We start from the raw sequence: 25742 nt of genomic DNA on the forward strand, positions 1-25742 counted from the left end.
GTGCCCTCCCTCTAGTCCCATAAAAATAATAACAACAACAATAAACCCTCTAAATGGGAGGAAAGACGGCAGTGCACAGAGAGGAATCCAATCTATTTCTGGTGAATTAAATTCAACAAAAATTTCCTGAAAACTCTACTGTGTGTAAGACACTGGGAATGAAAGACGTCGCTCTGCTTCAAAGACCTCTAAATGATAAGGGAGAAACGAGGAGAATGAGGCTCACGGAAGTACACAAATAACCCAAGGCCGAAGAGAAGTGCTCTAAGAAAGGTTCCAGTCAGGGCCATCGGTTCAAAGGCAAGATTTCGAGACTCAGAAAGGCTTCGTGGGAGAAGTAGCACTCGAGAGAATCACTGAAGAAAAGGCAGAGATAAGGAGATGAAGGGTAGGAAAGCAGGTAAACTTTCGAACAACCAGGCGAGGCCAAACCCCGGTTTCCTTGCAACCGCCGCCTCCTCTCGCGCTCGGCAGGCGTCCAGAGTGCCCTCTCCCGCGGGGCAGAGGCCTACCCCACTCCTCCCCGGTTCTCCCCACCATTTCTCACCTCAGTGGCTTCCCAGTTCCCCCTCGGTCAACCCTGTCTGAGGACAGAAGACAATGCAGACAGGAGAGCCCCAAGTTGGCGGGCGTGCTGTCAACTCACCAGCTTTTGAGGCGCCGGCCCGGCCGCATCCCCATGGTAACGCCACCAAGCGCGGGTTCGAACGCCCGCGCCGGCGCCCGCGCGCCGGCAGCCCCGCCTCATCCACCAATGGGCACCGGGGAAACTCGTTGACGTGCGAGTCCTTCTTCTCCAGAAGACCAATCAGGAATCCGAGGAAGCAATGGGCGTAACTCTCAAACTGCGTCTTTCAACCAATCGAACCGCTTGAGTGAAGATATCGCGAGTTCTAAGTGAAAGTACGGCATCTTTGAGGCGGGTGGAGGGGCCTTTTGCCCTATCCTGTTGGTCGCTCTAAGCGCAACCGAACCTTCGGGATTGGTCGTCGTACTTCCCCCTTTCTGTTCAAGGCCTGCCTCCTGCGGCCCTGGGCTTTGGGTGAGTAGTCTTAGAGAGGGACCCCTGGGTTCTCTTCTCCACGGAGGAACTGAGCGTTGGAGCAATGGGAATCTGCAACTGGATAATTTCCCGTCGCTGCACCGTCAAGGGTGGACGCACCAGGCTGTCACTGAGGCGTGGGCAGGCCAGACCCCGGCCGCTCGCAGGACCTTAGTTTTCCTCTGTGCACAGGGAAAGGGGAGGGTTCTGTGGTTCTGAGCTTGCTGGCCCGCTTGCTGAAGGTGATGGGGTGGGACATCGGAATCCAGAGTTCCGGGTTTAGCGACCGGCGGCCTCAGTTTCACTTTGTTGTTACCCTTTATACCCTGTCTGCTTTCCAGAAGAGATTTTGTATTTTTTTTTTTAAGATTTTATTTATTTGACAGACAGAGATCACAATCACAAGTAGAGAGAGAGGAGGAAGCAGGCTCCCTGCTGAGCAGAGAGCCCGATGGGAGGCTCTATCCTAGGACCCTCGGATCATGACCTGAGCCGAAGGCAGAGGCTTTACCCACTGAGCCACCCAGGCACCCCGAGATTTTGTATGTTCTAATGGCTTCATCTATTGAACTGATAATATCTTGGCAATTATGGCAGTAGTTAAAAAAAAAAATCACACGAGAGTCCCACCACCTAAAACAAAACTTACTTTTCCTTTGCTATGGCCTGGTTTGGCACTTATGTATTTGTTATTGTATCTCTGAAAGAAAGGAGAGAGGGAGAAAGAGAAAATAAACTGAATGCAATCAAATAGCCAAATGTAAAACGCTAATACAGCGTCGAGGTTAAGAGCAATAATGTTGAAAGTCAGAGCTGCTTTCCTTTTTCCTCTTCTGCAAAATCGTGGTAAAGACTCAGAAGGTTGTTGTGAGAATTAAGTGAAATAATGAAAGTAAAGCACGTGGCACAGTGCCTCAAAAAATGGTACCTATTACCTTCATAATAGAAACAAACAAATAGACTAGCTCACAAGGCCAGTAGACTTAACTGCAAGTACCCAATTTAGCTCAAAACTTGTCAGAGAAATAAAGGCAAACCATTTTTCAAAAGAGTGGAATTTCTTCCTAGTACTTATATTGAAAGAAATTTATCTTGTAGTATTTTATGCATAAGGAGTATAATGGTGTGGTGAGCAGTTTTGCTGGAAATATGAAAAACCATTTCTTGATTCAACTATCAATAGAAGATAAGAGCATGCCAGAAGCTTCCTGATGACCTTTGATGATAACAGGGGTGAAAGTGACTCATATATGCTCCGTATTTCTAATATGTCAGATCCTATGTATGTGTTTTTTATTTTAAACTCTACAACAATCATGTAAAGTGGAAGTTACCCTCATTTTACAGATGAGGAAAATGAGCCTTAGAGAAGCATTTTGCTTAAATATAACTGTTGAATTAGGGAGCTGGGTCTTTCTCACTGCAAAACTAGCCATCCTTTTCCATGTTTTTACTCTCTGAAGGAGGATAAAATCCTTTGAATACCAGATGCACAGGCAGACTACCCAAGTGGAGGGAGGTGACTTGCAGAGGTTTCTATGGTGGGAGCAAAATCTTTCTCCAGTGGCTAATTTTCACCTTTGGAAATGAAGAGATGGAATGAGATGATCCCTGAGCATAATTCCATCCTTTCATTTACCTTGTGGGTAGTCAACAGCACTTCAAATTCATCTTTTCCCAAACAAATCATTAGCTTACTTTCTACTCCCTGTTCCACCAACTTCTCTAGTCACCCAAACCAAACAACCTCTCCCTCTCTCTTTCTCTCTCCCTCCTCCGCCCCTCTTCCTTGGACAATGAAACATTAGATACTGTTGGTTTTCTCTTTGAGATATCTCTCAAATTCATCACTTCCTCTCCTTTCTCCGGGTCTCTGCCTTAATTTAACTCTGTATTATTTGTCATCTGGACTGTTGTCAACAAGCTTGTTAGTTGGTCTTCCTGCCTGCAATCTTCTAATCTATTCTCCACCTTCCTTGCGGCCCGAATGTCTTTTTTTTTTTTTTAAGATTTTATTTTTATTATTTATTTGACATAGAGAGAGACACACACTGAAAGAGGGAACAGAAGCAGAGGGAGTGGGAGAGGGAGAAGCAGGCCTCCCGCCAAGCAGGGAGCCTGATGTGGGGCTCGATGCGGAGCTTGATCCCAGGACCCCGGGATCATGACCTGAGCTGAAGGCAGATGCTTAACGACTGAGCCACCCAGGCACCCTGCCAGAATGTCTTTGTAAAATGTCAGTCTGACCATATTGCCAGCCCTGCCTAAAACCAGTCAAAAGCTACTCCTCATTGCCAAAGAATATAAACTAAACTGTTATCATTGGAATGTCATTTTGTTCTTAAGGGTCTTTGCCCACACTCCTCCCTTTGCTTGGAATGCCCCTTGCCTGCACCTTTATTCTGCCTGGTGAATTCCTAGCCATCCATTAGAATCCTTATGGGGTGCCCCTTTGACCCAAAGATAGTCACTTTTTTTTTTTGCTTCCTTTCCATCTTACACATACCCCTATGGAGCTCAAAATAAACTGGCAGCTTGTCTAAGTCCCTTCCACTTTCATGAGGCTGTGAACCCTTAGAAAGCTGGGGCTTTATAATAGCTTCATATCCACTCTTCAGTCCTGTCACACTGCTTGTCAAGTGGGACACACTCAACAGATGTTAGATGAGTAAGTAAATCCCTTCAGGCTCTAATATTAGAATTCCCCATGTTTGCTTTCTAGAATTGTACAGCAGATGGCACTAATAGGCCACTTAACAGATCCCCTTTATGAGGAATGATTTCTGTTCCAACCTTGTCTGACTTTGGCCTCATCCTAGAAGCCAATATTTATGCCATTACAGGTGAAATCTCCTGTTTCTGCCCTCAGCCAAATAGTAAAGATAGCAAGATGACTCAGCAGGTTAGTTTCTATGAGAAAAGAGAGTGGCAGATGTCCAGGAAAAGGTCCAATTGAGGAGGCATTTTCTTTGTTTCAATTTATTCACAGTAGTTGGGAGCTTTTTCCTTTTCTTTTTTCTTTTTCTCTTTTTGTTGTTTTTATAAGAAGGAGCTTTATTCACAGATGGGCACCTCACTTCTGTTCAATCCAAAGGGAGGGAGTTGGAGAATCAGAAAAGACCATTATGATGTGGGAAGGGAGGGAAAACCGAGCAGTCAGAGCCACTTGTTTGTAGGCAGGCGGAGTTGGCCTTCTTCCTCACCGTGGAGTGGCCTGGGCAACTTTCCTGGATACCAGCACGCTAAATTAGTTGCTTGTGTGCTTGTCCAAGGCTGGCATTTAAAGGTATTCCCAACACTTGGTTTTTGGGAACCCCCAGGCTACCTGATATGGTTTTGAACATGTGATAGAGGTTCCTTCTTCCCAGAGAAAAAGCAGAGGACGCATAGAAACTCTTATCAGATAGGCAAAGTTTCGGGGCCTCAGGCTATACTTTACCTCTCCAGGGTCAACTCTGGGCACCAGGACCTTCATCTACATACCCTCCCTCCTTCCTCCGCCCTAACTAAAACCGGTCCTGTGGAAAGGATTCCAGCCAGGTACCTTAAAAATCCTCAATGCGAATATAGATCAAAGACTGGGAATTTTAGAACTGGAAATAATTTTATAAATTATTTGCATGTCCTCTCTCTGGACCATTTGTGCCCTAAGGTCTGCTTTTTCACCTTAAGCAGAACTGAGGAAGGGGGAAAAATACACACTTTGGAGTTAGGCTTACTTGGATTCAAATCTTGCCATTCACAGGCCGGCTATGCGCTTAGGCTAGTATTTTAACCTTTTTGAGTCCTAGTTTCCTCATCCAAAACTGGAGACGATCCTGCTTATGATGAAGATTTGTCTTGAGCATTTATTTATTTATTTAAAGATTTTATTTATTTATTTATTTATTTATTTATTTGAGAGAGAAGGGAGGAAGCAGGATCCCTGCTGAGCAGAGAGCCCGATGCGGGGCTCGATCCCAGGACCCTGGGATCATGACCTAAGCTGAAGGCAGAGGCTTTAACCCACTGAGCCACCCAGGTGCCCCTGTCTTGAGCATTTAAAATACACATGTGAAGAACCTGGCACAGTGTAGCTGGCCCAGTGGGGCTGCTTCATTGATAACATAGTGGCATGAAACCATTTCTGCAAAAGGGATTTTAGATTATAAGGAACACGCTGAGAGGATTTGGGGAGGTCTTTCTGTATCTAAAGGTATATTTGTGAGGGCTTTGGGGGCTGAGCTATGCTTGCAGTTGCACACTGATTAATTTGATGAAAACACTGGAACACAACATATCAGTACAGCCATTTATCTGTGAATTATTTTTTGGCACCTAGGTTCTGAATCTCCTAAGCTGTAAGGGAAATGTATATTTAGAGAAAGGCAAGAGCACTTTTCCTTAGCTTCTGCAACCTTCTGATGACATTGAGGAGTTTTTTGTTCAGGGTTTTTTTTTTTTTTTTTTTTTTTTTTAACCACCTAAGGCACTTTGCCACTTTTCTGAAGTGTGAATTGCCTGCTGTCAGCCTGGAGTTCTCCTCTCTGCAATCCTGGCTGCAAGCACATTTGCATATTGGATGCTGTGTTCTTTAACCCCCTGAGGTTTGAATCCACTTGGAGCGTGCATGATGCGTGTCTGTGTGTCTGTGTGTGTGTATGTGTGTGTGTTTCTCTATAAGCTGGCTCCTTTCAAACCCCAGGACAGTTTCACTCCTTGGTCTCCAGAAAAACAGAAAACCTACAACAATAGCTCCATTGACTTTTATGTAAATGGCACTCTTCAGGAAAACACTGGGCTGTTTCCCAAAATCCCAGAACATACCCTGCGCATTTGTTTGAGTGGGATGTGGGGAGAGTGTTCTGTTGAGTCCATGAACATCTGTTGCAAGCTGCTGTGCTGGGTCCCAAGGAGACAGAGTGCGTAGTCTGGCTCTTCCCTGCCAAAGGTACAGACTGAGACTTACCAGACTAGGTATTGTGCTTGTGCTGGCTTTGTACTGTGTCCACTTGGCTAAGCTGGAACTGTGTTTCCCAGGATTCCCTTCCTATATGGTTCCAAGTTAGGGTCAACCTCAGGAAAATTGTGTGCAAGATTTGGAAAGCTGAAGTGAAGTAGCAGCCAGCACACTGTGAAGGACAGAACAGGATACCAAGCATGTGCAGTGCCTCCCTTTGGATGCTAATGTGCTGGTCCATCTTATTGGTGCCAGGTAAAGCACCCAGGCCTGCAGCTCCCCAACTCCTGCTGAATCTCCTCCTGCAGATAGTCCGGGTGATGGGCCAGATGAACATTTAGCTGTATGGCAAAGGGCTCCAGCTCCTTGAAGTTACCCACGTTAATGAGCTAGGAGATGGTGAAAGGAAGTCACAGGTTTTGGTTTGTCCTCAGAAGTTCGACTTGTCCTCATAGGATCTGGTTTGTCTTCACAAGTTCCAGTTTCCTTACTCTCCTCCACTTCGCATCCAGCCTCCCTTCCTCCTTGCTAGCCTTGCTGAAATATAGAGACTTCAGCCTCAACACCAGATGCAGAGGTGACAGAGTTGCATGGATTTCTCCATCAACTTCCATAATTGCACAAGATCTAATCCCTACACTAACTCTTTAAATTTCTCATAGTGTTCTACTTCTCCTATCAAACCCTGCAGAAGTTTATTCAAGCCATGTTAAAGGCCCAGAAGATGGAATGATTAGAAGCCAGAAAGCTTCACAAAAGAGCTTTCTTCTGTGCTGCTTTTGAAAGCATGAGTAGGAAGTAATGTGTATGGGGGAAGGGGAGAGATTCTAAAGAACAGCTGGCTCAAGCCAAAGGGTAGATAGGAGTTTTGCCTTTCTAGAACAGCTGTCCTCTCCATGGGTCCTCAGCATAGATAGAAAGTGGACATCTGATCCTAGCTCATGATTCTAGCTCTTCTGGTTCCATTGAGATGAACTATTGGTTCATCTGGTTCTTAGATGTGGTTATCCCTATACATTGGTATCTACTGAGATACATTTTTGCTAGATATGCCCTTGTCACTACCCTAAGGTTCTCCCCCCGTGGGAAAATATTGGCCTGCTCCCCTCTTTCCAGTGGTTCCACATGGCCACCCCTCAGGTGGCTCCCCATCCAGGTACTTTTGTTTCCCCAAGGTGTATGGGTGATGGCAATGGTGTACAGCTCTGGGCTTCCTGTCCCAGGCAGGGCACTGCCCTCTGGTCTTAGTTCCCTAAGCTTATCTAGGGATTCCAGCATTCATTCCATGAGACTGTACACAAAGCAGGAACAAGGTGCCCTTCATCTGGAAGTTGCTAATACTTAATGAGCATTTTGATAGGAGGGCAGGGGATCAGGTACCTGTTTTTACCTGAACCAGAACCAGTAATTTGAAATCTCTGTCTGCCAGTTCTTTGGTGACAGGGTGGTGCTTTCTGGTTTCCAGAATGGGGAAAGTTCTTGGCATAAATAGGGAGAGCAGGAAACTAGAATATAATGTTTAAAAAAGCCTGCTACTAGGGCATTTGGGTGGCTCAGTCGGTTAAGTGTCTGCCTTCCACTCAGGTCATGATCTCAGGATCCTAGGATTGAGCCCCACGTGTGGCTCCCTGCTCAGTGGGGAGTCTGCTTCCTCTCCCCTCCCCTCCCTGCTCATGCTTGCACTCTCACACACACACACTCTCTCTCTCTCTCTCTCTCTCTCTCAAATAAATAAATAAATAAATAAAATTTTTAAAAAGGCCTGTTACCAATTTACATGTGAATTTTTAAACAGGATTGTGTTATACATTTTATGCTGAACCAGACTTTTTTCACTTGTCTGAAAGTATATCTGAAAATCTTTTAAAAGCAGCACATTTGGCTCTTATTTTTTAAAAAGATTTTATTCATTTGAGAGAGATATAGTGAGAGCAGGAGGGAGGGACAGAGAGAGAGAAGTAGGCTCCCTGCTGAGCAGGGATTTCCCAGACGTGGGGCTCTATCCCCGGACCCTGGACCATGACCTGAGCAGAAGGCAGACGCTCAACCAACGGAGTCACCCAGGGGCCCCCAGGCTCATTTTGATTGAGTAACAGCAAGGGAGCCATGGAGACAATCCCCTCCAGCTCCAGCTGTGCATCAGCTCTGCTATCTGTCCACCAGTGCCTTCTTTGGCCTTGGAATCTCGCAGATGAGGCCCAACTGATTTGATCTTTTCCTGCCTGGCCCACTGTCCTAGGCTTTTGCTACATTTGAGACACCTGATTTTCTTTCAGTCCTGCCATCCCACCTCGGGGCCTTTACCCATACTGTCCCCTCCACCTGGGACACACTTTCTCCCTCCTTTGCATTGCCAACTTATCTTTTACTCCTCTTTACTTCTCTGCTCAAACATCTCTTATTCCGGGAAGCCTTCCTTGATCCCTCAGACAAGGTCAGGTTACCAATCGCACATTTTTCCTTTGTAGCACATTTCTTATTGGCGATTATTTTTTAATCTGCTTAATTATTTTATTAAAATCTGCCTCTTCCAGGGCACCTGGGTGGTGCAGTTGGTTAAGTGTCCAATTCTTGGTTTCAGCTTAGGTCATGATCTCAGGGTTGTGGGATCAAGCCCCAGGATGGGATCTGAGCTCAGCATGGAATCTGCTTAAGATTCTTTCCCCTTTCCTACCCCCCGCCAGCTCATGTGCGTGTGCTCTCTCTCTCTCTCTCTCTCTCTCAAATAAATAAATAAATCTTTAAAAAAAAATCTGCCTCTCCCATTAGAATATAAACTGCTTAAGAGCAAAGGCCTAGCACAGTACTTATTACATAGTCAGTACTCAATAAATATTTGTTGACTGAACCAATGACATTTTCTTTAGCAAGGCTTACATAGGAGATGTTCCATATTCTTTGTTACCTTGATGACATGCCCCCTTCAGATGATGCATTGTTTTTTCACTGCTGCAGATATTCCTACTCTTCTCCCTTTCTGTCTTTTGTTGGTGGTGGTGTTCTTTTCTGAAATGGAAAGAAGTAACCAGTTCTCACTGGGTGGGAAAGAGTCACCTGGGTGGCTCAGTCGGTTAAGCATCTGCCTTCAGCTCAGGTCATGATCTCAGGGTCCTGGGATTGGGTCCCATATCAGGCTCCCTGCTCACAGGGAGCTTGCTTTCCCCTCTCCCTCTGCTTGTGCTCTCTCGCTATCTCTCTCTCAAATAAATAAAATCTTTAAAAAAAAAAAAAAGGTAACTAAAATGAAAAAGACTAAAAAAATTTCAGTCTTTACTGAATTGCTGATTGTAAAATTAATAAATGTTCTCTGTGAACTTCCAAATACAGAGGTATAGGGACTAGCAAATGAAAGTCTTGCCATAATCTCATCCTCCAGAAAACACTGTTAATGATATGTATCCTTCCAGACATTTTCCTATGCCTATTGAAACCTACTGGGTGCTTATTAGATGCCAGGCACTGTTTGAAAGCTTTACAAAACTTAACTTTACAACTTAACTTTACAAAAGTTAAGTCATGTGATCCTCACAGCAACCCTTTGAGATAGAACTGTTACTATCCTGTCTCACAGCAGAGGAAACAGGCTTAGGAGCTAATCACACAATGAGTAAGTGGCAAAGTCAGAACTTAACCCTAGGTTGCAGAGTCACACTCTTGACTGCTATGCTAGTGTGCTTCTCACTGGGTGGGAAAGAGACTTACTACTGTGTGTGCCTTTTTGTACTTTGAATTTTGTACCATGTGAATGTATAACATTCTAAAACATGGGTAAAAGACTAAAAATATCAATAACAAAAATGTTTTTAGTACACCAAGCTCCCTTTCCTAAGTGACCCCTCAGGCCATCAGAAACCCCATCATTGGAGTCTCTGTCCCTCAGACTCAGGCTGGAGGCTGAGGGAAATGGGATCATCGGTTTGAGGATGATGTTCTTCATCTCACCCATTCCCAGCATCTCTCCAGTTTCAGTGGGTTTGCCTCCGAGGATCTCTGGTCTCCTAAGATACACTCACCAGCCCTGAGTGGTAGAGGGCAGGGTACTACCATCACTGACAAATCAGTCCCTGATTCCTGGTTTCCCCACACTGGTCCTTGGAATGCTGCCTTTTTCTGTAGTTGATGAGGTCACCATTAGCTGATCTGTGCTACTCCCCAGCACCAGAGGCTGCCTCCAGGATGGATCCTCCTGGTTTTTGTTTTGTTTTGTTTTTAAAGATTTTATTTATATGACAGAGAGAGATCACAAGTAGGCAGAGAGGCAGGCAGAGAGAGAGGGGGAAGCAGGCTCCCCGCTGAGTAGGGAGCCTGATATGGGGCTCAGTCCTAGGGCCCTGAGATCACAACCCGAGCCAAAGGCAGAGGCTCAACCCACTGAGCCACCCAGGTGCCCCGATCCTCCTGTTTTGTGTAACTTCCTAATGTCTCCCATCTTCTTCGTTAAGTCCTCAGATAGACCATGGCCCTGAGAGCATGTGGCTTGATCATCTTCCGAAGATGCCTCATTCCCACGGTGGACAAACCTGCAATTGAGTTTCTACTGCTGCAGGCGTCAGACGGCATTCATCACTGGACTCCTCCCAAAGGTGCAAGAGGGGTTGGCTCTCGAGAAAGTGCCAAGCATTGCTTGGAAAGCTACCCTATCAGGCCCCCCATAAAGCTTACATCCCAGTGACTGTGCAGTAGGAGGGGGTAGGGTGGGCAGGAGCTTTTGATCCTTTCTGACATACATGGTCTCCATGCCAGGTCGGAGCTGGAAATACAACTCTGAATCCCCGGGCAGAAGCAGCACGTGTGTGTGTGTGTGTGTGTGTGTGTGTGTGTGTGTGTTTCACTGGAGTGCCAGCCTTTGTGGTAAATGGCTGTGTGTGTGTGTGTGTGTGTGTTTCACTGGAGTGCCAGCCTTTGTGGTAAATGGCTGGGTAGGAGAAAAGGCCTTGACCTTGGGGTCATTACTGGATTACAGGTCAGGAGCCCCAAATGAGCAACCCATTGAGAAGGGAGCAGGGACTTTAAAGGGGAGTGCTGTGGGAGAGGGGTGAACAAGGATCCAGCATTGGAGGAAAATAAGGAAAGGGGAATAGGAAATAGACTTTGCACATTTGCATTTCACTAAGGAGAAATAAGGTGAAAGAGAGGGACAGAAGTGTCACAAATACTATGAATAGGAATGTTCACACTTGTCTCCTGATCGCCAAAGTCATATTGCATAGTATCTCTCACTGAAAGATTTCAAAGGACCTCTCTAGATTTTGTCCTGCTTAGGCCTGGAAAGAGGTTATCAAGTTCACACTGCTGGGTAGAATGGAGCACAGATGCTGTTGGGAAGGGTATGTTCACAGATTCCCCACATTTCTGAGGCAGATGGGGCATCAGGATCAGTGTCACCTCTCACCACCAACACCCCTTTCTCCCTGCCCCCCATGCAGTACCTCCCTGGGTTTGTGTACACCACTACATGAGGTGCTGTACAGAGAAAATTCCCCAGAAGCCAGGAACTAGGTTAGGTTTTTAAGTCCTGACTCCTGGTTGCTTTCTGTAGGAGCTTTACAGCAGCCCCTCTGGCTCAGGGGACTGCTATGAGAACCCTGAGAAGGAGGAGAGCTAGGATATAGGCCTGTCCCTGAACCAAGAAGGGAAGAGCTAACAATTCCTGCTCCCCAGGAGCTCCTGAACCAGGAGGCCCCCCGCAACTCACTGGAACCATGTGTTGACAGAGGCTGCCAGACCCCTCCCTGTCCTTCTTGGCCCCTTCAGGGAGGCTGAGAATTTGCGGGGAGGGCCTAGAGGCAAAACTACGGGCTGCTCCCAGTCTGCAGAGCTTCAGGCTCTCCTAGAACAGTTTCCTGGCAGCTTTCTCCTTGGGTTTGGGTCTTGCCAACAAATTTTCTTAGAACTGGCTCTCAGCTTGTGTCCTTAGTCTGAGTTCCCATCAGGAATTTCCCTGTGAAACTGGAATCTGGCCTTGCTCAGTTAAAAAGATGAAAACAATTTGGAAAAGCCTTGATAGCTACTTGGAAACAGCTGCCGGTGCCGCAGTGCAGGGCTTGGAGCCTGTTGGCCCTGGGACTTCGGGGACCAACTAAGACAGTGTTAAGTCCTCACTGCAGATTGTAGGCAAAGTGCTCCCTCTTCAGCCAACTCCTGTCTGCCAAGAAGGAACTGCTCCTCCTTCAGAAAATCAATTTAAGGTCTCCAGGGGAAAGGTCTCCCTGAGAACATGGGATGAGGAGAGCTCCAAAGGATAAGAAAACGAAGGTCTGAGGGAGGCCATCTCTCTCACCACTGAAGAGCCGTCTTCTAGACCAGACTTGCCAAACACATGGTCTGTTTAACTCTCTGCAGAGAAGATGGGGTGCGGAGGAGGAATTGTCCAGACACTACCCGCTCTGTGCCCCACTCCTAGGCGTTTTAGGATATCACCCATCTCTAGGCCCCCTTTAGCCTAGCAACATCTAGAAAAGTCACCAAAGACCCCATCTTTAAATCATCAGACCTGAAAATTCCACCTTTGCTGAAGATTATCTCTTGCTCCTTTTCCTCTTGTTTCCTAACCAGGCCATGTGGAACCAGGAGAGAATGACTTGGAAACAGCCTTGCGGGAGACTCAGGAGGAAGCGGGCATAGCGGCAGACCAGCTGACAATCATTGAGGGCTTCAGAAGGGAGCTCAGATATGTGGCCTGGGAGAAGCCGAAAACAGTCATCTACTGGCTGGCCGAGGTGAAGGACTACAATGTGGAGATCCGACTCTCCCAAGAGCACCAAGCCTACCGCTGGTTGGGGCTGGATGAGGCCTGCCAGTTGGCTCAGTTCAAGGAGATGAAGGCAGCCCTCCAAGAAGGACACCGGTTTCTCTGCTCCACAGCATCCTGAGCTGACCAGAGCGGAGTCATTTACCTCAGGAGGATCCTCAAGGGCCTCCCGAGATGAACACTGTCAGCTCCAGGGAAAGTTGTGTGGGTCTTGGGCTCAATGTAGCAAAGAACAGATCGATAAGTAAAATCAGCTGAGAACTCTCAGAGGAGAGCAAACAAAAGCCTCAGCTGGGTGCAAAGAAGGCAAATGAGAAGTTTAAAAAAAGAAAAAAGTCTAGGCGCTGTAATGTGTCCTTGTATTTTATAAATAAACTTTAGGCAGCTTATCTGTCCCTCTCACCTGTTGTCTTTATTTCTTGGACTCTTGCCCGTGGTGGGGAGAAAGAGTGAAATGGAGCTCTGACCTTAGCCAGTGGGAATCCTGGGTCCACACACTGTGCCCCAGAGAAGCTAATGGAGGAGTCGGGGAGGAGAGAGCAGACATTGCCAGGGTGTCTCTCCTACCTGTGGAACTTCCAAGCATTCTGACCCCAGCCCACCAGTGTCCCTGCGACTTTGTGGCCTATAGTTGGACAGGATATACTATACAAGTGAGTGGGGCCAGATTGCAGGAGCTGGGTGTGTTCTACTCACTGATGCATCCTCTCTCCAGCACCAGGCACGTTTGTTGTGGGTGCTCAGTAGACACTTCCTAAAATAGAGACCCAAGGAATTTGTGACATATCCCAGGTCACAAGAGGGAGACAGGAACAAAGGACTCTGGACCACCGGGTCCATGACACATGGACCCTAAATTCTCAGCCCAGTCCTGTCTCCCAGGGTCATCATGTACCTGGTCAGCATGAATGAGGTCACCGGCAAGAGGTATGCCCAGGCCTGAGGGACTCTGCTAGGCTACCCAGCAGCCCTGTCACTCCACCTGGGCACTCCTGGCCTGCAGCTGCCTTTTCCACCCCTAGCAAGCTCTCATCACTGACATTTCTCTCTTCCTACCTACTCCCTTTCTCCAATTCCACTGTAGGACCCGGAGGCGCAAGAGTTGGGTCTCAGCCCTGTTTTCCCTTGCTACTAGGGCTCAAGGAATGCAGGGCAGGTGTGAGACCCTCCAGCTCTTCCAGGAGCTGTTAGCAGAGGGATTCATGTGGATTTTATTAGAGCGTTATTGCCCAGTGAAGTGCAGAATGTTGGATGCGAAAGGGCATTGGCGAAGGTCAGCTTGGATTACCAAGGTCGAGAACAGCCACCCCTGAAGGAAGAAGGGAGAAGTCACCCAAGGCTTTAGCAGGCTTCCAGATGTTTTCAGTCACTGGTTCTCCGTGCAGACAGGGCAAAAATACTAGCGAACAGGATCTTGGAGCACCGCCAAGGACCTGAATGGTTTTGTTCCTCACCCCTCTGAACAGTGCTCTCTGAAGGAGGCCTGCTGCAGGAAGTTTTTGGAGCTTAATGTTCTCTTTCCAGGCCAGCAGGGACCACATCCCACTGATTTAATAAATGCCGGCTGGGCAGTGGTGCCAAACCACAGGCTAGCTGCCTCCTAACAAGGGCTGGCCAGCCCCATGCTCTCAGCATGGGAGGCTGTTGAAGCTCAAGATACTAAAACCTTATACGTCAGAGTTGGAAGGGACCTGGAAAATGACCTAATTTTGCTGCTCATTTTTTATAGCTGGGGAAATTGAGTCTTAAAAAGGTAGAGGGCAGGGCACATGGGTGGCTCAGTTGGTTATGCATCTGCCTTCGGCTCGGTCATGATCCCAGGGTCCTGAGGTTAAGCCCCATATCAGGCTCCCCACTCAGAGAGGAGCCTGCTGCTCCCCCTATTTGTGCTGTGTCGAATACATAAATAAAACCTTAAAATAAAATAGGGGCATCTGGGTGGCTCAGGTCATGATCCCAGGGTCCTGGGATCCAGCCCTCATCACACTCCCTGCTCAGCAGGGAGTCTGCTTCTCCCTCTCTTACCCCCCCACCACCTCCCCCATGCTTGTGTTCCCTCTCTTGCTATCTCTCTCTCTCAAATAAAGAAAGTCTTTTTAAAAATAAAAAAATAAAAAATAAAAAATAAAATAAAACACAGTTACCTTGGCGAGGGGAGCCCCATAACTTAACATTCGTCTCGTCTCTGCAGGAAGGACTCCCAGCCGGGTGGGACCAGGGCCTGTTGCGGGAGGTGGGTGAGGCGGGAAAGTGAAACTGAACCGGATGTGCCAGCTGACTGGGCTCTGGCAGCACTGCCACCTTGCTTCTGGCCGGCTCACCCAGAGATGCGGGACCGAGACCACAGTTTCCCTTCAATCCCAGGCCCTCCAAGCTCCAGAGCATGTCCTCCTGGAAGCCTTCCCTAATCACCTCCCAGGCTATAAATACCATCCTGCTTCCCCACCTACACCTGAAGAGGCTCCTCTTGGAGCTCCACTTGTTTTCCCCAGTGCCGCCTCCACCACCCAAGGGTGAAGAAGCGTTTACCAGACTTATCTTCACCAGGGTGCGCTCTGGAAAACTTAAATGCCCTCTTGACTCCGAGACACACTACCTGACACTCCCACAGTATGCACTTATTTGCTGAATTGAAGACCCAAAGGAATGAAGTTATAATGGTAGTTTTGATGGCAGAAGTTCAACTGAAATATTTGTGCAGGTATGAGAGCCCCCACCAAGTGGCACCCCCATGTTTGGGGAGCAGAGGCTTACATCTCTATTGGTCCAGATTGTGGCCCAACCTGTCCCTTCCCTTCTAGAGGAGGGCTGTGTCAGGCCCGCTGCTGCCCCCTCCAGGTTGTGCTATAGGTAGGTACCCAGTGAGATCAGCTCTGTGCCTTACTCCACCTTCACCCCCCCCTCCCTTTCCTTTCCCTTCCCAATTCATGTCTTGCTGGAAAAAGGGGGCTAAGGAGGGAAAAACAGCATAAGGATACAGAGTACAGAGGCTCAATCTCTTCCTGTTCGTCAAACTGGGAATTCTCAGGGACAGGACCCCCTCTTCTGTCTTTTCCCATTCCTCATCCAAGCCCAACCCCAGGCAAGCTCAGGGCTTGCCACTTAAGGTCATGAATTCTCCCATACCCTGAAGGGTGAAGGAGTCAAAAGGTCCAAATTTCCAATTATAAAATTAGTAAGTTACGGGGATGTAATGTACAGCATGGTGACTATTGTTAATAAAACTATTGCATATTTGTACATACCCAGGAGAGTAGATCTTGAATGTTTTCATTGCAAGAAAAATATTTTTTTTGGTAACTATGTATGGTGATGGATGTTAACTGGGCTTACTATGATGATCACTTTGCAATACATAGAAATATCCAATCATTACACTGTACACCTGAAACTAATATAATGTTCTATCAATTATATCTCAATATAAAAAAAGGTCAGCCTCTGTTTTCCCCTATAATCCATTAAAACGGTAAAGTGCATTAAAAATTTTTAAAAAAGGATTCTCCCTTCCCCTCAAGCTGCTGGAAAGATTCTTGGTCATGATGAAGTAAATAACCAGTCTTAAGATAAAAACCAGGTTCTTCCTTGGGAGCTGGGGTGTGTGCCAGAGAAGGGAGGGCGTCAGCAGAAGTCCCACTGAGTTGGACAATGGCAGGAAAGGAAATCACCCAGTTGCCACTGCGGTTTTCTTCAAGGCTGGGTCCAGGCAGGCCTCGCCTTGCAGGGATGGGCCATGCAGCTGTTCCTAGAACAGAAGGTAGTATTTCTTCAAATGCTTTTCAAAATATACTCATAAGTATGTGTGTGTGAGTAGAACAGAAACATAGGTATGAAAAGTATTCAGATATTAGACGCCTTGAACATCAGAGCTTAGATATTTTCTTAAGTGATTTGATTGAATTTCAGAAAGATTTCCTGAGCTTCTATGTGGATTAGATTGAAGGGTCCAAGAATTGAAAAGGTTAGGAGGGCATTGCCGTGGTCCGGGCTAGAATTGGTAAAGGAATGAAGAGGTCACCATTAGCCTTGGACCTGAGGAAGGGGAAAACAACCAGAAACTTAGTGAGGGAACCAGCAGAAGACTTGCTCTGGAGCCACCCAGGGTGAGAGACATTTTACCCAAATCTTGAGGAACAGGGCAAAGACCCTCAGAAGACACACATCTTGGGCTTAGAGGGCATGGGTAGGGTTCAGCTGATTCATATGGTATTAGAAGGGAGACTAAAGTAGACTCTCAGGGTACATAGGGTCACAGAATGGGGGCATTAGGCCCCAGTCCCAGATTTCCTGAACCTCTCCATTACCTCTGGAGGAGTGCCCATTCCCACATATCAGTCCCCATCAACCAGCCTAGTAGTACAGGGGAGACAAATGAGAAATCCTGACCATACAAAGGTGCGGGAAGTCCCATGGAATAGAGACAGTCCTCCCATCCAGATGTGCAGGGAGACATAAATTTGGAATGCCCAAGATGATGGGGCAGAGATGGGGTCTGGACAAGTCTGGAAGGGGCCAGAATAGGGGAGATGTAGCTTCCAGCCCAGTTCCCTCACCTCCCCCTCTCTCCCCAAATTCAGGAGTTACCACTTATTGAGCACTTATTGCCTACTAATTTTTGCATAAAATTTTTTTTACATACAATTTTTACATAAAATTTTTTTACAGGCACATCTCAATGAATCCTAGAAATTCCATTCAAAAGATGAAGAAACTGGGGTGCCTGGGTGGCTCAGTCAGTGAAGCATCTACACTTGATTTCAGCTCAGGTCATGATCTTAGGGTTGTGGGATGGAGCCCTGTGTTGGGATCTGTGCTGGGCATAGAACTTGCTTAAGATTCTCTCTCTCCCTCTCCCCCTGCCCTTCCTCTTCTCTCTCTCTCTCTCCCCCCCTAAAAAAAAAAAAAAAGATAAAAATAAACATGCAGAAACCAAAGCTCAAGAGATTGGTTAAACTGGCTTCAGCTTGCACAGAAAGCTGGAGGGCTATTCAAGTAAGAGTCATGCTCTCCAGGCACTTAGGGAACCTCTCAGGGCCCAGCCTCGGTGTTCTGCCTCTATAGTAACTTCACAGCCTATGGGTGGGTGCCAGAGCCCCAGGAGGTTCATTACTGAGTACTGATTGGTGGATGCTCTTGACAAAAAGGAGAAGGAAGCTAATTCATTTACTCACCGTCTCCTGGAGACCCAGGAATCCTGGCTCCTGACATCTCATCTTCAGACAGCTCTCCTCTTGCCTTTTTCCTGGACCACAGTGTCCCTTGGGTCACAAACTTAGAGCTCAGCTGGGTGTTATATACCAAAGTTTGGGAAAAGTTTGTCACAGACAGGCCCAGAGGAAGCCAGTTGGGCGATGAGCTAGGGCCTGGAAAAATCCTTGTTATTTTTGTGCAAACCCCCCCAAGAAAAAGCATAACAGGATAATAGCTACCTTTTATTGAGCACCTACTCGTGCCAGGCACTTTACATACATCAGTGCTTCTAATTCCCACAACAACCAGGGAGGTAGGCATTATCATCACCATTTTACATATGAGGAAACTGAGGCTCAACAAGGTTAAGTGGCTCGCTTAAAATCACACAGCTTACAGATGAGAGTGGTAGAATCAGGAGTCAACATGGACCTCTGAAAGAGCCCCAGAACTTTCATTAGGCATTCTTCACATAGGGCAAAGAGAAGGGGTGGAGGAGTGGGCAAAAGGATGCATTCTTTAGGGGTTGAGGGAAGCTGAGTCCTGCCGTGTTTCCCACCTCCCCACTTTGGCAAGCCATCTCTTCCTCAGACTCAGCTGCAAAGGCAGGAACAACTCACTCTGGCTGAGGCTGCTCTTCTTAGAGAAAATGGCTGAAATGAAAGAGCTTACCCTGTATGGGTATTTACAGGTGCTGATGTGCCTGTGGAGCTCCTGTGCGGAAGCACACCACCCCCACCACCACAAGAACACTCCTGCCATGTATGCAGGGAGTGAAGCAGCTGAGAGATCTTGAAAGGGCTGTTTATTTGCTACTATATTCCCAGGGACATCAACCAGGAGGGGACCAGCTCAACAATCAAAACCTCCAATTTGCTCCCTGCCCCTCTTTCCAGGCTTATCCAGCTTCAAAAGTGTTGTGTTTATTCCACAGATTCAGGAAAACATGGTGCCTGTCTCTCTTTCTGTCTGTCTGTCTGTCTCTCTCTCTCTCTCTCTCTCTCTCACACACACACACACACACACACACACACACAAAGTTTCTTGAGTTAAGGCACCAATTCTGGCCTGCATGGCCTTGCAAGTCTTTGCCTGGTAGGCCATGGCCCTGGCCCAGGGCTGAGCCCATGTGTTTACATAGATGGGTTAAGTGCAGTGTTAGGAGTCTCTTCACAAATGAGGGACAACAATGATGGCTCCGTGCTCTGCCCAGTCTTCCTGTCCTCTGGGATGGGACTGCCTTCCTCCTTGCCTGCTGCCCAGATACCTCCATCCCATCTCCCTAGCTGGAGTGGGACCAGGTCAGCCACACTTCAGGTCACTGCTGGGAACTCTGGGCTTGGCTTCCAACATCAAGAACGTGCCCTTCTAAGTGTAGCAGGGGGCTATTTTGGGACTTTAAATGGGATCAGGTCCCCACCTCAGAAAGGCAAAGATGGCCATTCAGGCCAGGATGGAGGGTAAAGTTTCTTTTTGTGCTTTCAAAACACAATCATGTGTAACAGGAAGAGAGCTGATATTTTCCTTCTGGGTTCTCTTTCATCTCAGGAAATAGGTTTCTGCAGAGTGGAGTGAGTGTGGAGGGAAAAAGGTCTTTAGGATTGAGCCTTAGAATGGGAAGTTGCTTCTGCGCCCCCTCACCTGTCCCCGGGGGCTGGCTGGAGCACATTTCTGTCAGCACCTGCTTGGTGGGTGGTGCAGAGGTGGGGACTTCCTGGGGATACACGGTGTGGTTGTGATGGAGGGCTAAAGGCCTGCATGAAGGCAGGAGCTACGCCTTTGGGGTTCCTAGGTCCTGGGCTGGGTCAGGATGCCCAGATGAAGTAGGCGACCTCGTCCAGGTCGACAGGGTAATCAGTGAGCAGCACTGGGGTTTTGTCAAAAAGCTCACCCTTGTAGCTGCGCCACTTGCCTGCAGGCAGGTAGACGTCTCGCTCCTGCTTGCCCGGCTCCAGGACTGGTGCCACCAGCAGTGTGTCTCCGATAAGAAACTGCGAGTCGATGCGGTGTGCCGTCTCATCACCGGGCGCAATCCACCAGAGCGGACGCACGATGGGGTCTCCTGTGTCAGTGACCTCACCAGCCAGCTCCAGCAAGAGCGGGGCGACAAGCGAGGCCCTCAGGGCGGCAAACTTGTGCGCGATGGCCACCACTTCGGCATCATATTGCCAGGGTGGGACCGAGAACTGCATGGCGGGCATGAAGGCGGCCACCTCCAGCCAGCGCACGTAGAGCTCGCGCTCGGGCACCTCGCCACCACCCGCTGTGCGCTCAGACACTGCGTTGCCGCCCACCATATCAGGCAGGATGAACGGGTAGCCCAGCATGCTGACGGTGAGCACTGCAGGGATGAGCGAGCGCAGCCCCAGATCATAGCCCCACACAGAGTCGCGGTCCACTAGGCGGAAGAAGCATGAGATGTTCTGTGACTGGTAGCCCACGCGGACCTCCGCCAGAGAGAAGAAGGGCAGCGCCATTTCGGTGTAGCGTCGGCTCCATACACTGGGGTCGGACAGCGGCCTGTAGGTGCTGAAGTCCCGCGGCAAATAGCTGACTTCGCCTGCGTCAAACTTGAAGGAGGCCACAGCATAGCGCGAGCGCAGCCGCCGCAGGTGCGCCTGGAACCAGTCTCGAGCCTCCGGGCGTGTGAAGTCTAGCACCGCGCCGATGCCATTCCACCAGCGCACAAGCGCGGGCAGCCGCCCGGTGGGTTCGCGCACAAACAACTCGCGTTCCACTCCCTCACCAAAGCAGGAGGAGTTGTAGTTGACAAACGGGTGAACCCAGAGCGTGACGCGAAAGCCGGCATCACGCAGACGGCGGAACATGTCGCTGGCATTGGGGAACTTGGCCTCGTCGAAGTCGAAGTCTCCATAGGCAGGTGTGTACATGTCGTCTATTTCCAAGTGGCTGCTGTTGAATCGGTGCTGGCGGATCTGCTGGGCGAAACGCTGCACTTTGTCCTGGTCCACGGCACGCCCGTACAGCACCCACGTGGACCAGATGGGGTCCCGGAAGGCCTCGGGGGCCGGCACTCTCGAGGGCTTGTTGAAATAGCGCCGCACCATGTATTTGTGGATGGAAGTGACGTCAGAGCCGACGCACACACGGTAGCTGAGCTCTGGCGCGGCAGGGCGGCCAGCAGGTGGCTTGTAGGGCGTGTTGTGGTAGCGTGCCTGCAGCCGCAGCGAGCGCTCCGTGCTGTTCCAGCCCAGGTGGAAGGGCACTGAGTCGTTGACCTTAATGGCAGCTGCACGCGATGACAGCCAGTAGCGCTCGAGGATGCCTCCGAATGCGGCGTCAGAGGAGTAGACGTCGCTGGTGACGAAAGGCTGCGGCTCCTGCTGGCCCTCTAGGCGGATGGGCCAGTGCTGGGTCCTCATCTCAGCACCGCCATACCAGTGAGCAGCTGCATCGCCCAGAAACATAGCATGTTCCACCTCGCGCCCTGGAGCCGCCTCCTCCCAGCGCACACGGTAGCACATGACTGTATCCTTGGGCCTCACAGTCTGGATGAAGAAGTGCAGGGGGCGCCCATCGGCGGTGCGAGAACAACCGAGGACTGCGCCGTCGCGGCTACAGGAGTCGAGGTCCAGCGCACCTGAGCGGAAGGCCAGGCGGAAGACCTGCTCGCCCTTCTGGTTGCGGATTGAGAAGCCGCCTCGGTTGAGGTCCAGGAGCTCGGCGCGCAGGCGCTCTGCTTTGCGTAGAGAGGCGCTGTAATAGCACCAGGCCACCACTGCAGCCAACACCAGTAGCAACCCTAGTACCGCGGAGCCTAGTAGTGGTTTCAGCTCTTTGGAGGGCTTGGGCTTGGCAGGCGAGAAGTTATCAGGCAAGAAGGTGTACATAGCTGCGGCTGCGATGGCCTTGGAGCTCTTATGGTCCGCGTGACTCCCAGGGCGGCGGCGGGGGTAGGCGTGGCTCTTCTCCTGAGGGTTCTGGGGCATCAGTCCCCAGTTAGGGAAGGAGTGGGCAGTGGGACCACCTGACAAAGCACATCTGAACCTGGACTGCCTGATTCTGAAAGGGGAAGAGAGATGTAGAACTGAGGTTTCTCATTCCGTAGTATTTCCCTTTGCTGTATCAGAAAGAGGTGTATATTTTGGGAAGGTTATGTTACTAGGATGTAAGGTCTGGGCATAAAGGCTTGACCCTTACCAGGACCATCTATTTGTGTCTAAACCACTCTTCCTCATTAGCATGAGCTTTTTCCAAAATTAGGACTCTGAATGGAGGGGGCAGATGGCATGCATCCCCATTTTCCTGGTAGAGAAACAACCCAGACAGGGTCAGGGAGCTGTCTAGGATCACCGAATTAGCCAGGTGGATCATGCCTGGGCCAGTTCAGGCTGAGGAGCAGGCAAGGGGTCTGGAGAAGGCAATGGTGGGAGAGGGCAGATAATCCAACCAGCTCTCTAAGATCTTTAACAGGGCAGTGGGCTGGTTTTCCTGCCCCTGCAGGGGGAGAGGAGAGAGGAAGGGGGAACATCTTAGGCATGGAATTTAATCTTTAGTCAAAAGCCAGATTAAATCTGGAGATTAGAGAAGATACCCAAAGCCAGATGCAGTCATGGGCCTGGTTTGGAGAGAGGCAGGGTTGGGTTTGTACATTAGGACTGGGGTAAAAAGTTTAGCATGGGGGCCATGGTGACTTCTCAGATCACTCTCTCTCTGCTCTCAAATTCCACCCTGTTCTCAGCAATTGATCACCAAGTCCATTTCTCTACCAACCTTCCTGCTCTCCTGTTGGCAACACATTTGTTGGCTGGCTACCTCTTGGCTTTGTCTCCACTACACAGTCACTCTCCTCTGCCCCTGCCCTACTTTGGGCACTGTCATTTCTCCCATGTATCACTGCAGTACTTCCCCAATAGGCCTCCCTGCTTCCACCTTCTTTTGCCCCAGTGCCTTCTGCTCACAGCAACTATGGCAATCTTTTTAAAGCACTTATGAGACAATATCTCTTCCTACTTTAGAGAGCTGCTCATGATCCCTAGGTTTAAGTTCAGAAGTATAAGCTTTGCAATTGAGGGTCAAGGCATGATGTGGTCTCATCTGCCTTTCTGATTCCATTTACAACCAGGCCTATCCTATGACCACCAAACTTATACTTTCCCTAACCTAAATCCTTCAGCCATCTGCTCTAGGAACTTTCACCTACCCACATTGAGCCAATGTCTCTCCCCAACCTATCAGCTCTCCAACGAGTAGACACCCCCTACTGCAAACATAGACCCTCATATACTATATGTTAAACATATGACTGCAAAAAACCCATAGATTTGGGGGGAGGAGATGTGTGTCCTAATCTGCTGCCCAAGGCCACTGACCACCTCTCAGCGTTCAGGGCAGAGTTCTACAAAGAAATAGCACCAGCCAGGTGTACACACAGATATACAAGCTGCCAGCCAGGCAGCTGCCCATCTGTTCCAGCTGGGAGGAAGGAGAGAGGGAGACTGGCAAACAGTAATTAGCCTCCTCCCAGATGCCAGTGTCTGTCTCTAAGTCCTCAGCTACTTCCAAGGAGATGCCAGAACTCTCAGGGTTCTCACCTCCCCCACCTCTCCCATGAAGAGACTATCTTCAAGAATGACAGGTGCAGTGTGCCTGGGTGGCTCAGCTGGTTAAGCGACCTGACCTTTGGCTCAGGTCATGATCCCAGGGTCTTGGGATTGAGTCCCACATTGGGCTCCCTGCTCAGCAGGGAGTCTGCTTCTCACTCTTCCCATCCCCTCCGCTCATGATCTCTCTCTCTCCAATAAAGAAATAAAACATCTTAAAAGAAAAAAAGAATGACAGGTGCAGACCAGAATTTTGATCCCAGATGTCAATATACAGCTCACTACAATTTTGTCTCAGGGCTTCATTCTCTGTGCTCCTTCTCTCTAAATCTCTAAGCTGGTCAGTTCCAGCTGGAACAGCTGTCTGGAACAGCCTCCTACTCCCTGCCTCTCATTCCTCCCATTCCTCTATTGCATCCCCTACCAGTGTACAGGTTAGAAACCAGGGTACAGGTTAGAAAAGCCCTCCTGCAGAATGCACACAAGCTTTTAGCTGATGCCCTCAAGCTAAGCAGAACCCAAAGAAGGCCTCAGGTGGCCCAGGCCAGACCTGCCATACATTTATATTCATTCATTCAGGACAAACAAGGCCCCATTCGGGGCACTGAGGGAATAAGGGGAAAGGGTCCATATCTGAAGAGGACAGAAACTTTCATGCTAAGTCAGCTCATCTCATGACACTGGGGGCATGGAGAGGCCACCAAGATGACCTCAAAAGCCATTTCCAGTAGGTTCTGAGAATCTTAATGTTCTAGGATTCCAAGGTTTTCTGTTGAAGGACAGGGGCTAACAGTCCTGGGAACCCATTCCATGCAGGCCCTGTGCTGGTCTCCCTGTGCCACCACAGCATCCAACGCTAACAATAATACTGACTAAGAGGCATAGCTATAGTGCCTAGTCTACAGATGAAGAAACTTGTCCAAACAGAAAAAGGAAACTATTTGAATTTCCTAGGTGGCAAGGTTGCCTAAATCCGAAATCCCATCTTAACTCTCTGCAGCACAATTTTTAGATGAGAGACAATGGTCTGACTGGCAGTCTGAATGCAGCAGAGGAAAGGAGCTCTGTGGGTCAGAGGGTGGGACAGGTGCCCCAGCAGGTGGATGTGTGCATAGTGAAGCCTGGGCTGGTGAGGCTGCTTGCTCCAGAAAGGCAGGAGCCTTTCTGGGGTGGGAAAAGGGCAATTTTAATGGCATCTCATACTGAAGCCTGGCTGGTGAGGCTGCTTGCTCCAGAAAGGCTCCTTGGGGTGGGAAAAGGGCAATTTTAATGGCATCTCATACTGGGGCTGTGGAGGAACAACTGTGGTTCCCGTGTTAACAGAGCGAGAGACCCCTGTAATCTGCCGGCTCCGTCATCTGGCTAACCACAGGCTAATGCCGGCAGGTGGGGTCTGTCCTAGCCAAACCTTTCCCCACTTGACACTCAAGCTCGGTCTTGGCTGCCAGGCTCTAGCCCGATCTGAAGGGGAGGGCCCGGCCCGGCCCCAAAGCGGGGAGGCCATGCCAAACCGAGTCGTTTGTAGAACATAATTCCAGGGAGGGGGAAATGTCAAAGGCAACTCGATCCAGCCCATCTTCCTGCCCTCCCCAAGGACGGGATCGGAGGGGATCAAGTGACTGCGCCTACAGCCTGGAATACTCCACCCCCACCCCAGCGCTACAGCTACAATGTCCGAAGGGACAGACTGAGGTCAAAGGGCCGGCAGCCCGCTGGGAACCGCGGCTTGAGGAGGGGCCCAGGTGTCCAGGCTCGTACCCCCTACTCATTCAGTAGGAGCAAAAGTTCAGGAAGTGTGTTTCCTCAGCAACCCCCCAAGTCCTCCCCCTGGGCTCACTCACGGCAGTGACCCCAGAAATGGGGACGAAGGGAGGCTCCTGAAGATTCCCTCCAAGCTAGCGGGAGTTGAGCTGCTACGGCGCTGCGCGGGGCGCTGCTTAGCTGGGAACAGCGGAGGCCCTCCTCGGGACCCGCCCTCTTGCTGTTCGGCCACGCCCCGGTCGTTCGGTCTCACTTCGGGCCTCGGCGTCCAGCCCCGCCCCTGGCGCTCGAGCCCTCCTCCCACATTGTCACGCAGACTTGAGGTCCCACCCCTTCGCCCCCACCTTTCTCCCACTGCTCTGTGCCCACCTCGGAACAACTCTGACCCGCCACCAGCAGGGTTTCTCCTGGCTCCGCCCTCTGCCTTCAGGTCCGCCCCCGCTGGGCCGTTGCTCACCGCATGCTGGCGGGGCTCTTTACTAGGTCTTCTGGGAA

The 25742-nt window shown here is 49.4% G+C and overlaps 2 protein-coding genes across 6 annotated transcripts; one reads left to right on the forward strand and one right to left on the reverse strand.

The window, feature by feature from the left end:
- Window positions 1-895: 895 nt before the first annotated feature.
- Window positions 896-13121, forward strand: NUDT2 (nudix hydrolase 2). The gene is made up of 3 exons (XM_080820657.1): window positions 896-1042; window positions 10424-10564; window positions 12537-13121. The coding sequence occupies exons 2-3, from the start codon at window positions 10438-10440 to the stop codon at window positions 12851-12853; spliced, it is 444 nt and encodes a 147-aa protein (XP_080676783.1). The 5' UTR covers window positions 896-1042; window positions 10424-10437; the 3' UTR covers window positions 12854-13121.
- Window positions 13122-15992: 2871 nt separating this feature from the next.
- On the reverse strand, window positions 15993-25669 carry MYORG (myogenesis regulating glycosidase). 5 transcript variants are annotated; one of them, XM_080819950.1, is made up of 4 exons: window positions 25328-25467; window positions 19835-21945; window positions 17904-18095; window positions 15993-16477 (listed from the first exon to the last, which is right to left on the reverse strand). In XM_080819950.1, exons 2-4 carry the CDS (start codon window positions 21870-21872, stop codon window positions 16212-16214), a joined length of 2496 nt encoding a protein of 831 aa, XP_080676076.1. In that variant the 5' UTR covers window positions 21873-21945; window positions 25328-25467; the 3' UTR covers window positions 15993-16211. The 5 variants fall into 5 exon arrangements, with proteins under 5 accessions (XP_080676076.1, XP_080676077.1, XP_080676075.1 ...); XM_080819951.1 differs by having other exon boundaries at window positions 17904-17990; window positions 19814-21945; window positions 25328-25403; XM_080819949.1 differs by having other exon boundaries at window positions 19814-21945; window positions 25328-25403.
- Window positions 25670-25742: the final 73 nt, after the last annotated feature.

The sequence above is a fragment of the Martes martes genome (assembly GCF_963455335.1).
Source record: "Martes martes genome assembly, chromosome: 12".
Classification (NCBI taxonomy): domain Eukaryota; kingdom Metazoa; phylum Chordata; class Mammalia; order Carnivora; family Mustelidae; genus Martes; species Martes martes.